The sequence below is a fragment of the Phoxinus phoxinus genome, assembly GCF_949152265.1.
Source record: "Phoxinus phoxinus genome assembly, chromosome: 7".
NCBI classification, from domain to species: Eukaryota; Metazoa; Chordata; class Actinopteri; order Cypriniformes; family Leuciscidae; genus Phoxinus; species Phoxinus phoxinus.
In genome coordinates this window covers 14,181,841-14,195,300 of record NC_136882.1, presented here as the reverse complement: position 1 = coordinate 14,195,300, position 13,460 = coordinate 14,181,841, and the positions used below count along the sequence as shown (strand labels likewise).

General features: G+C 37.3%; 1 protein-coding gene across 4 annotated transcripts in view; it reads left to right on the top strand.

Moving 5' to 3' along the window:
* The window catches only part of myo16 (myosin XVI), a 185,976-nt gene that overhangs the window by 67,650 nt on the left and 104,866 nt on the right, over positions 1 to 13,460 (top strand). For all 4 annotated transcript variants that reach the window (XM_079618669.1, XM_079618668.1, XM_079618671.1 and 1 more), the window contains exons 7-11: positions 92 to 217; positions 3,088 to 3,163; positions 7,221 to 7,371; positions 8,099 to 8,249; positions 10,391 to 10,501. In XM_079618669.1, coding sequence (XP_079474795.1) covers positions 92 to 217; positions 3,088 to 3,163; positions 7,221 to 7,371; positions 8,099 to 8,249; positions 10,391 to 10,501 — 615 coding nt within the window. The remainder of the gene's footprint in view (positions 1 to 91; positions 218 to 3,087; positions 3,164 to 7,220; positions 7,372 to 8,098; positions 8,250 to 10,390; positions 10,502 to 13,460) is intronic.

Below are 13,460 nucleotides of genomic sequence, written 5' to 3'. Positions count from 1 at the left end.
ATGTGTACAGATGGTGATTTTGAATGGGAAGGCTTTTGGCCAAATGAAACATGATCTGTTAAATGCTTGTGTGTGTACGTTGTGTTTACAGCTACACATCGCCAGTGCCAGTGGTTATAAGGAGGTGGTGTCAGTGCTGCTGGAGAACGGTGCAGATGTCCATGTGTTCGACAACAGCTACTGGACACCCTTACATCTGGCTGCCAAATATGGGCAGGTACATATCATAACATGTCACTCATTTTCTTATGGACATTATTTTATTGAAATCACAATGTCCAATCAAAAAGGCTAAACCACGGCTTATTTTACGTACGCATTTACATGCCAAACTCTCTCTTTTGTAGTAATTATTCCTTTAAATAGATACAAAAATTAAATACATATTACAATATTTTGCATTGGTACACAAACAAATGTTTATATATATGTGTGTGTGTGTGTACAATATTCCCTGTGCTTTCCTGTGTTTAGCCGTAATGTCAGATCACTGCTGTTCACGGTCTGTAGAATGTATCGATATTAGAGTTATCGTAGACTGTATTCAGTTCATTATATCACCCTCCCTTCCTGTTCCTGATTAATGAGACTTCAACATTGCATTGATCTTACCAATTCCCAGCCAGATGGACTCGAGCTTTGAGGATCACATGCAAGAACTAATGTGTTTTATATGAGTGAAATAACAGTGTTTGGAGATTGATTTCTGGAGGAAAGGACAAACCTGCTGACGTGGTCAAACATTTGATAATCTTTCAGGTTGCTGATGAAGAGCATTTTCTTTCTTCTCCTTTGTTCTTTTTGTCCCTCAGGACACTCTTGCCTTACATACACATATCTCTGTTTTCCTTTTTCCTCTTTCCTCACTGTTACTTTTGTGAGTTTAAGGTTTTTGGTTAGTACATTTCTTAACGGGGACTAAAAAATGTCCCCACAATGATTTTTTCCCCCACTTGCATCTTTGTGGGTACCCATAACGTAGGTATACCTGAAATTAACACGCACGCACGCACGCACGCACACACGCACACTCAACACACACAATATTTATCTGGCTACATCCATAATTCATTGCAGCTTGGCAGAATCTCTCACTCTGTCTCTCTCACACACACACACACACACACACACACACACACACACACACACACACACACACACACACACACACACACACACACACACACACACACACACACACACACACACACACACACACACACACACACACAAACACAAACATTGAGTCATTAGCACTGCAGATGGTTGTGTGACTCAGCAGAACTGCCATGCTGCAGACTTTCAGTTCAGTTTGAGCATCATCATTCACCAACTTAACAGCTGGAAACATATCTGGACATGCAGTAAACAATGGAGAACATTGTAAGCTGGGTAGAATCACTGTAGGCCAACAGTTTAATGAAAACAACAAAATCAATTCGCAAATAAAATAACCAGTGAACAGAATAAGAACAAGAAACAGATATAAATAACCCTAGGTGGAGCATGTCTAAGGCTGGCCATGTCTAGCCTGGAATCTTCTCACTCCAACCACTGTCTACATCTGCTTTTAAAAAGGGAAATCTGCCCATAACTGCTGGTCTGTAATAATAACATATTATATCTGTGTTTACATTTTGGAGAGCGTCTAAGGTTTTTATTTCCAACATGTTTTTGCAGCTTTGAGCAGTGTAGCCACTCACAAACATATCTGTTGATTTATTGAACGCAGTGGCCAATCAGAGGCGTTTAATTAATCCACTCACCACTTTTTTGTTCAGTTCTGAGTTCTGCATGCTCGCAAATATTCTCATCATAAAGTGTAGACATTATGTAAACGAGATTTGTTGTTTAGCGTGGACAGCTTTATAGCTATAATTACATAACTTGAGATCACGTCATGGTGATGAACTAAGAGTGTCAGCTTTTTAGTGATTATAAAAGGGAACAGTCTTTGCGAGCTTTCTAGGCGATATATAATCAATTCAGAATTTGAATACAACTTTTTTTTTTTTTAAGCTTCATTAATGTATTTGAGCAATTATCATATGCATGATTATTTATTTTTTTTCATCTCATTTGATTGGGTGGACCAGCTGTCAATCTGAGTTTGCCAGTGCCAGACTGGCCCTTATGTAGCCTCGTCACTGGATAGAAAATTACGTGTCAATTTTGACAATTTTGTGTAATATTCCCTCATCCTTCCCTTGCACTCTGTAACACATCTTTCCCTCGCAGGTCAAAAAAAAAATTGTTGTCCAGAAAGCTTATTTTATTTCATTTTGATAATATTGTTTAAATTTTTTTATGCAATTTTTGGAGATTTATTTATTTTTTTGTAAAAAAAATTTAACCTTTTTAAATGACTAGATTTGATCAATAAATCATACGCATTATTTATGCATTCAGTATGCATTCAGATACACATGTAGACATTATAAAATAATTGTTTGGTAAAGTTTTAACATTAATTTTAAGCATTTTTAGGATTTTCTATGTGTACTGAAGCATTCCTCGCATTCCATTCATTCCGATGGGGGTCAAATTGACCCGCAAGGGAAGGATTTGTTACTTTTTTTTATTTCGACCACAAAAATCCATTACATTTTTTTTTGTGTGTGTGTATTTGTGGTTCAAGTGCAACAAAAGTCCTCGGGTCATGGAACCCTTTGACGAACACTCGTATTTCGAATGAAATCACCTGCCATTTTGCAAGTTATGATGCCGTATTTATCCCCAAAGCTGGTCACACGCATACATAACATGCTTTTACCTCATACATTGTATCCACACACAGTCTCACACTCTTCTGCAGCATGACTCCAATGTTGAGTAGCACAGTTACAGAATTAAAAAGACAAGTAAATAAATGTGGATATATGTGTGTATATCTGTGTGCAGGCAGTATCTAATGGACACACTGCTGAGGGTGTGAATGCGAGATGTTAGCATATGTTTGGCACTGGAAGCAGGAGCAGAGCTGATGTTGCTGATGGATGCAGCCGTCTTTAAGATGTGACCTACATATTTCAGTATTCTCTTTGAGTTCCTCTCAAGTCATGGATGTGTGTGTTTGTATCCCCACAGACCCACATTGTGAGCCAGCTGTTGAAGCACAAAGCAGATCCAACTCTACTGAACTGCAACCAGGACAAGCCCTCAGGTACAAAGACACATACAATGTGGTCGAGACACATACAAAGTTTTCAGTCACTGATGTTGATATCTAGGGGAAGCTTGGTATGCATTACATCCTTTTCCGTTCAAATTCTCATTGCTGGAAGGTGTCTGTCTGAAGAATTATTATTAAATTATTAAAGTATTATAATATTTGTAAGTGTACAAGTCAATAATTACTGTAATACAAAATGAATATAAGGCTGTTATTGTACGTTCATATTACAATCATGAGAATAACTTTTATTTGTGCATAATTTTCATGAGAATTGGGAAGAATTGTGCTACAGTTATGTTATAAATGCAAAAAAGGTCCTAATATGGGCTTAATTTTCCTTCAGCATATTGTAATTTTTCTTTTTTATTGGTAAGGCTTTAGATTTTTCACTTAGTTTGGCAAGATTTCTTTAATTAAAAAAAAAAATCTATTTTTTCATCAAGTATCCAAGGATAACTTTATCAAAAGTGACGAAGGCATTTAAATGTTAAATTATTTTATGCTGTTCTTTAAAAAAAAAAAAAAAAAAAGTATTCATCAATGAAACCTAAAAATTTTTTTTATCAGTTTCCAAAAAAATATGAATCTGCATAACTGATTTTAACATTGATAATAAAATTAAATGTTTCTTGAGCAGCAAATCAGAATGATTTCTGAAGGATCACGTGACACTGAAGACTGGATTAATGATGCTGAAAATTCACAGGAATAAATTACATTTTAATAGATTTAAATATAACATAGTTTTTGTTAAATTGTAACACTATTTCACATTATTATTAATCAATAAAATAAATGCAGCCTTTGTAAGCATAAGATACTTGTTTCTACCGGTAGTGTACTTGACGAATGCAGTCCCAGATTGCGTTGTATTTCCATCACTCATGTAGTGTGCGCATTTGTGAGTTGTTAAGTGCAAGGCATTGAGAAGCAGGAACAAAAAACAAATATTTTTCTCCCCATGTCTCATCAAGTTGCTAGACTAGAAACTCCATGATGTGTGATGACATATTGTCAAGAATCAAGTCTTTGTGTGAGAGTGTATTTGAGACACGACAGAAGACGTCATACTGTGAGTTGCAGCAGGCTTCAGTTTTGGAGAGCAAATAACATTTGACTCGTATAACAAATATATATATATATATATATATATATATATATATATATATATATATATATATATATATATATATATATATATATATATATATATATATTCCATTCACTATTCATGCGCTGTCTAATATGCGGCTTTTTTTACTTTAATTTTTACTTTTCTTTATAAACCATCGGTTTGTTATATCGGCCTTTTTCATGCTATAGCCGATATGCCGATGGTTGTGAATTGTGAATCAAAAATGGAAAATAAACTATACATTGGGGCATCTCTAAATAATATATATATATATATACAAAAGAAATCAAAAACATTTCTTATTATACATTTTTAACCAAGTATTGGCAATCAAGACATCTTTTGTAACATTATAGATGTGTTTACTGTCACTTTTGATCAATTTAATGTGTCCCTGATGAATAATAATAAAAATAAAAAATGTTGATGTCAAAACATTTGAACGATAGTGTTACTAAACCTTATATCTTCACAGAAGTGTCTTATGTTTATGTGGCATCTCTATCACCATAGTATATATTATTATTTTTCTGCATATAAAAAAAAAGCGTTTTTTTTTTCCCTTGATGCTTGCTTTGGTGAGAACCAGTGAGGAAGACATGTCTTGCTTATTTTTTACTGTCTTAGTTCTTACAGTTCATTCCCTTTTAAATAATTTCAGAGCAAAAGTGTATATAAATGTTGAGATATATTTAATATATAATATCAATATTTTTCCTATTGCCCCATCCACAGTTTGTGGATAATAAATCTACCAGATATTACTGTGTATGTAGTAAGTTTCTACGATTTTCGCACAGAAACCAAAGTTGTCAGGGATGTGTTACACACTTGTGCCCCTGCGTTAAAGCGTGTTAGACCGCTCTTCCTCTCTAGAGCTTTCTGTGGGGTGTGCATAATTCATAGCTGGGTAGATTCACTCAGTTCTGTTCGCTACTCTGCTGATGTCTGTGAAACAGCTTCCACTAGCCTGTGGCTCAGGATGCTTAATGTCACAACTACTGTCACGATTCATTTAAGCCAAGAGTTTCAAAGGGAAATATAATTAAAAATTAGATCTTTTCAAATAGAACGAGTTAGATGTATTATCTAGACACACTGTAACAGTCACACTTCAAAGTTCCCTCCCCGATCCACACAGATCATTTATGAAAGCTTGCCTGCAAAAACAGGTTCTTGAGAAACAACATGGTGTTTCTGTCATGTTAAATCACTGTCTATGTCTACATATCAAAATTGATTTCACTTGGCGTCGAGTGATACTTTTCACATTTTACTGTTACTGTACACCCCCCCCACCGTCCCCCCCAAAAATAGCACAAAAATAGTCTACAAGTATTTATATGGCCATTTTCCAGTATTTTTCTGACCAGGGTTGCCAAGTCTGTGATTTCCCGCAAAATTGGAATACATTTAATGCCGTGAATTGATTTTTTCCAACCATGGGATAAAAGTTTGACTTATTGCATAAATTATATTTGACTGAAATGGTTGCATTTTAAGCATTTTATATTCTTCAAATGATACAACTGTGCTAGATGTTAAGTTTTGTGAAGGGTGGCCATTGTTAGGGAGCCTTTCAGCTGTTTATGATCACAATGCTAAAGTGGTTTTCACTTAGTATTACAGTGACTGTGAAATATCATTTTTATGTATGGAATTGGCATATTTGTAGTTCTGATATCTTAGATATGGTCACTGGGGTATTTTTGATACGCAGACTTGACAACCCTACCTAACCCTCAGAATTAAATGTGCTGTTTTCTTATTAGTATGCCTTTAGGACCACTATGCAATAACCCTGTTTGCTTGTGAAATTAAACACAGCACTGTACTGCACTTATTAGAAAATATTTAGTATTTGTTTATTTTTGTTTTGAGGAACCTCAGAGGAAAAAAATATGCTAGCAAGAATAAAATAATTTGCCAGCGGGTTAAGAAATATAAACGTATCGCAAGAAGCACGTTTCCCTGAACAGTCTTAGTATCTTATGCAATTTTGCTTCAAGTATCTTGAGGATGTTTAGAATCTTTTTCTTTTTTTTTTTTACTGGAAAACAACAAACTTATTGATTATGATCTCACTCTTTCACTGTGCCACTTGGCTTGCGAGACAGACTCGTGCGCCTCATACTAAACCTCCAGCAAGGTGTTACTGTAGATCAGTCTCTCCCCAGCGCTCCAGATCTCAGACTCTAATCAATATCTCATTCTAAGACTCCGGCTTAACTCAAGGATGTCTGGGATGAAACGCAGAGCCAAAGTGAATCCTTTTCTTTTCACTTAAAGTCTCTTTAGAGAGCAGTGGTATATATCTGACTTTCTGAGAGAACGTGCGCGATTGGAGGATCGTTCTTTTGGGTGTCACTCTCCTTTGGTGAGAAAGACAAAAGGCTGGTCCCTTATCCTCTCTTAGGGTTTATTTTAGGAGGGAAGGATTATCTGTCCCACCCCCACCCCCCAATCAGAGCACAGATGGATCAATCTGCAGCAGGGCTCAATGCCCATCACAAAACGGCCAGATCCATGTGAGAGACAGCAGGGGGTGAGAAATACAGAGGGAATGAGGGAGAACATTGATTGGATCCCAGGGAAAATCATGGCTCAAAATGACATAATAAATGCCATCTTTAGTCACTAACAATTGTCCGATTTTGAAAAGATTCAACTGTCTGCCTTCGCCTTCAAAAGGAATAGTTCACCCAAAAAGGAATGTTTAAATAATGTTGCCTTTCCAAACCAATGTTGCCTTTTTTCTTGTGTTGAAATAAAATGTATAAAATCAAAGTCTCTTTGAAATCAACTTCATCTATATTTGGCTTGCATCATCTCTTCTGTTACAGTCACTTCTGACGTCTAGTAAGATGATTTATACATTGAACCACTGTGACTTTGTTTTTGTTTTTCCAGACATCGCTGCGTCTGAGCAGATTGCAGAGATGCTGATGAGAGCAGAGGAATTCTGGGTACAGAGACAGACAGACCCCTCGGTCCCGCCTCCACAATCAGAAGAGCACTGCACAGAGGCCAACCAGGACAACAACCTGCCTGTAAAAAAACTGTATGTATAGTAGCTACAGACTTTATTCTTGATTCAGTGAATGTTTGGACAATCCATGGAATTCAGAAGACATCAAGAAATGACTAGCAAAAGACAACAAAATGTCCCTGTATGAGTACATGTATTTTATATTTATAACATTATATAGTTATGCAATATTAATGTCCCCCCAGGTATTAGTACAGCTGCAAATGTGATTGATTTTATACAAAAGTTCAACACACTAGATGTTAATATGAAGTGACTTTTATTTTAGAGACAATATTGCTTAATTTTGCAAGCAAAAATAGCTTAAAACTAAACCATTGTGCATCTCTGATCAACACACAGTGGTGTTTTGTTATTAAATGAATCAGAGTTTTCGAACAAATCAGTTGAGTGAATGATTCAATGACTTATTCATAAAGTCACATGCTTATTACCTGAATAAATCAGCCATTTTGAATGAATGATTTAAAGACTTACTCATTAAGACCAATTACTGGTGGTTTTAAATTCAATTAATTTAAAAATATATATATATATATTTCTAAATGTTATATTTAGAACATTCATCTCATATCATTATTCATGCGATTAAGGTATAAATGCATTCATGTCACCTCAGAGCTGCAATAAACAGTCTGTAAATACACCTAAATGCTGTTCAGATGCAGCTTCTGTGCTAACATGGCAATGCAAAGATGGATTTATTTGTTATATAATTTTTTTTTCTCCCTTCCTTCAGAGCTATTATGGCTCTACCCATCTCTAGAAGGGACAGTTTGTTGGAGAAGGAGGCCATGTTCAGGGACTCGGGAGGAGCTCTGACACGGCAGCCTTCACTTGATAACGGGCTGGATGGACCGTATCCCAGCACTGCAGGAAAACTGGAACAGGTCAGAGGAGAGAGGAGAACTATCCGGGGGAAATTGTATCCTAAAGAATGTGTAAAAAATAATAATAATAGGTTTTAAAGCATAGCTTCAATGCATAGCCACAATAATTTACAGTATACAACTGAACTGATCCCATAGATTCACTTGCACAGAGCAATTGTATTCTGTACTGGTCTTGCACATTCAGAGTAATTTGTCTTGTTTCTAAAGGTAATAAAGAGAAATGAGTAACATCTAATACACTTAGATCCCGTCTCACCAAGGCAGGTTTTGGATTAATGCATTGAGAAAGTCCTGCCTTGCTATCGGTGTGCAGTGAGTAGAATCAGTCATAGTTTGGATGTAGAGAGCATTAGTAATCTATCCCACTGCACACTCTGACCCCACACACCCTTGACCTTTGATAAAACAGAGGAAATCAGTTCCATTACTCTCAGGCATGCAGTGCTGTGTGAGCTGAAAGTTAAGTGTATCGGTGTGTATTAGGAAGGAGAAAGTGGACTTTACCACTTATTTTACCATTTTATTGATAAGACAACATGACATGTAATCACAATGCATTTACACTATCGTTCAAATTGCTGGTGTCAGAACTTTTTGTGCAATGGTGCATTGAATTGTTAAAAAACAAAACAATACAAACATTCATAATATCATAGAATCCTGTAAAAAATTTATTAAGGAGCATAAATGTTTTTAACATTGATAATAATAAGAAATATTACTTGACCAGCAAAATTAGAATGATTTCTGAAGAATCATGTGACACTGAAGACTGAAGTAATGATGCTGAAAATTCAGCTTTGCCGTCAGATAAATAAATTACATTTTGAAATGTATTAAAATAGAAAATGGTTATTAATAATTAATACAGATTTTGACTGTAACTTGGTAAGCGTAATAGTCTAAAAACAATCTAACTATTAACTATCACTTTTGCCTCAAATTCCTAATTACTGCTTATTTGTAGTTAGAAAGGTAAGGTAAATTTAGGGATTGGTTAGGATTAGGAATGTAGAATATGATCATGGAGAATAAGGCATTAATATGTGATTTAAAAGTTCTAATAAACAGCCAATGTCCTAGTCATTTGCATGCTAAATAAGCAACTTGTTAATTGTGAGAATTGACCCTTCGCAGGGATTTTGATTGACAGGTGATCTGACCGATCATACTTCGCCATCCACCATTTTGTCCGACAAAGCAGTCAGGAGAGTTAGTAGATAAACATGGGAGGATTTGAACTTGAAAAACGGAGTGTACTGACGCCTTTCCTTTAAAACGACATTCCTTCTTATGTTCATTCATGTTTAGTTGATGCTATAAATTAACTAGAAGGAAGAGATGATCGGTTCACGAGCAGCTTTAACTGAGGCTCTACAGCGATCTGTCAGACACATTAAAGAGCCACAAAATGGTATTTATTGTTTAAATTTCTTTTAAAAAATTACCAAATTTGAAAGGTGAGACTTTGTTTAATATCAGAAGTAATCCGGTCTGTCCTGTCTGTCAGCACGTTGTCAGTGTCCTCTCTGCTCCGCAATGTATTTTTCACTGCGTGAGAGCGGCGTAGCTTTGTCGGACATAGCAACAGTAACTAATGGGGGCGGGTTTTTGCGAACGGTCAATTGGACCTTAAACTAAATTGTTACCTATTTTTATAATAACGTGCCCTGATGAGTCATGCACAATACAACCAGGGTTTTTTTTTTTTTTTTTTTTTTTTTTTTTACTTTTCTTTTTTATTGTTTTATATGAATTTTAGTAGAACACAAAAGAACAGAACAAACAGGTCACTAGGGGTATAACATACAATTATGTTGTTCATAAACTGTTAATGTCAAATCAAGGGTTGCTCTTCCAATAGTCTCAAAGGAGTGAGAGGAGAGAGAAATAACTTTTCCCCTTCTTTTTCCTTTTTTCCCCCTTCCTCCCCTTCCCTCTTTTCCTTACTTATACATTGAATACAACCAGGGGTTTATATTAAAACATAGTTCACCTAATAGTTTGCCCAAAGATAAACATTAACTATTTACATTTCTTTTATGATTCCAAATCCAAATGCTAGCTGTGGAACACAAATGAAAATTGTATTTATTATTATTAAAAAAAATGTTATGTATATATGTTTTGTGTTTCAGGTTAAACTGATGCCTCCTGCCCCTAACGATGACCTTGCATCCCTCAGCGAGCTCACGGACAGCAGTCTGCTCTACGAGATGCAGAAGCGCTTCGCCAACGACCAGATATATGTATGTAAATATACAAACACGTATACTATAATTGGGCTTTTGTTTTGCTTTTGGTTTCCCAACCCTCAGTCTAGCCCGTCCGGGAAGAGCCCTTCATTCTCTGTTTTAACCCACTCTGAGGGAGGCGACATCCGGATTCTGGCCTCTATCATACCCTCTGTGGTCTTTCACCAAGCCATCCGGTCCAGTGTGCCTCTCGCACACTCATTGCTGCTGGATCTCTTGTCTTGTGGTCTTGGAGAGCGGCCAAGGCCTCTGTTTGTAGTGTGTCCAGGGACTGGTGTTTGGATGGCAGCCCTCTAGGTCTCACTGTATTCAGGCCAAAGACTTGAGCCAGCCCTGGGGAGATGAAAAGACATTGACTCTCTGTTAACGGCTGCTGTCGTTACTGCTACTATTACTGCCATGACTGTTGCTGCTATAAATCTTGGCCTCTGACGTTTACTACATGTCTTGATGCTACTGTAATCCTACAATGGCACTAACTCAATCGCATACTTTAAATGACAAAAAAAAGTATGTTTAGTGTGTATTATTAATGTAATCAGGATGTTAGGATTGACAACATTCGCCATGCTGTCATTATCATGCGACCTACCAGCTTCAGTTGCGTCACTTCACCTCCATTCACAAATCTTCTTCCGTGTCCTTATTGGATAGTAACATGTCCATACACTTCAGAATCGCGCTGTTTTTTTCACCTAATGTTTTATGAATACTGTGAATTCGGACATACTACGTGACTCACATACTGTTTTTTTGCCTACTATAAAGTATGGAGGTAGGCATATTCGGATGCAGTGAATCAGGATTCAGTTTCCTTTCAATTACTGCCACCATGGATACTGCCAATTGCATTACTACTATTAATATTAAACGGGCCATATTCTATGTTTTACATGTCTTTCTTCAAACACTGGTGTTTAGTTTTATGAGCATTTGCTACCTTTTTTTGACTCTTAGGCCATGTGTCCATCAAAGTGTTTTTTCATGCGGCTGGCGTGTTCTTTGTTTTCCATTGTTTTCAATGGGAGCGCCGCGTTTTGTTTTTTACGCTGTGAAGAGCTGAGCAGTTTTACAGGTTGGCGAGAGTTGAAGAATGTTCTTTTTGCTAGTCCACAACGCGCAAACACACAGGATTTTGCCTGTTATGCAAACACGCAGCAGCACACAAACATGCCAAATATTACAAATAAAAGGATTACAATGTAAAAGATTATTTTTGTGTACAGTAAGATATGGTGGAATCCGGCTTGTCCCGTAGATGGTCTGCTTGCACGCTTTAACCTCGCGCACGAGCAGATCCGTTTCCTCTCTTGAGGCGCGTTCATTCTTTCCACTATAAGATTCCGTCATGTAAATAGCAATCCGCCATGGTGCGAGCGCAACTGGCTTTTAAAGGGAATGGGAGATGAGACTCTGATTGTTTTGTTGCACGTTACTCCCAAAACACACCCATTACTCATTAAGAGAATGGGGACAACACTTTTAGACCATGCGCCGACCATTTTTCCCGTCGTTAAACTAGCAAAAGTTGATTCAGACACGTGCACTTGCGCCCTGTGCTTTAGACCATGCGCTTGGATCGTTAAAATAGGGCTCTTAGAATTGAGTACCTTTTTAAAAAAATTTATGATTTGGGTTACTTTTTCATATATGTGAAATGACAAACAATGACCTGCCAAGTTGCTGAATAATGAGGGGTCATTGATGCAATTGACAATTCTCAGCGTGAACAATTCAGTAGAGCATCCATTCTTCTTACAGTCACACGCATATACACCCTCTCTTCATGCGTGGCATGACTTGTTCTGTCCTAAATGAGAGTTTTCTTTTCTTCTGAATCAATCAGAACAAGATTAAAGGAATCAATCCATCTCGATATTCATCCCCCACCTCAACTTGGATCGTTCGAACAGGCCTGCGGTCCGTAATGCCAGGCAGTCGACTACACACTGTGCTCCTTCATGACCGGAGCCAAATCTGTGCTTAATGGCCACTGCAATTCCCACACTTTTCAATGGGGCATAATGAAGTCTCCCTACTGATATGGAGGGAGAGAGCAGAGATGGGGCCTTTTGTGTTACACTGTAATGGGGTCTAATGATGTCTGTCATTACTGCAATGATGGATCGAGATGGTGATGGTTACTGATCGTTTAGCGTGAGATAGAAAGAGTGAGAGATGCCAGACGTGCACTTTGTAAGAGGAAATTGATCCATGTTTCCCTCAGCAGATGAGAAGTCCTATCTGATGTTGCTTTTTTTTAGTTCATTCACCTCTAGATTTAGATACAAGCTTCTTTAACATGGACTAGTATACCTCCACACCACCAACGGGTGCTCTCAGATCTCACTTTTTCGGAGTCTTGTCATAGCAAATATGTTGGATGTGTTCACAATCTTCTGAGAAAGAGCCCAAGTATGCCAGTATTTATCAGATGTTTTGTGAAACTGAGACTAAAAGGTTGTTGACCTTCAGTTTGCTCTTGAGAACTCACTAGACTATACAGCAGCAACCTGGCCCTCTATTCCCAGGAGGCATTGCTGTGGTGTTGGTGATAAGGCTTGTTATTGAGTATTCTGACTTGGAGCAAGGATTGAGGCTGGTGACCCCGATGAGAGGTAACTCAGCTGTTGGCCTGTTCTGAAACCCTTGGGACTCATGAGCGCCATCATAACCGCTGGATACAATTTAGATGCTTTGTTTTTCTGTGGTGTTTAAGGGTGAGTTTATCTTCAATAGGTGATGCCATTGACATTCAAATGTTTTTGAAAGAAGTCTCTTATGCTCACCAAAGGCTGCATTTATTTGATCAGAAATACAAACCAAAAATATTAGTTTCTGATTAATCCGGTTCTGATTAATTTGGTACGGGAGAAGAGATAAAAGCCCGCCCGCACTGACAATTGATTGGTTGGGTCCTTGCATGCGCTCCGTGAGGCACAGCACACACATT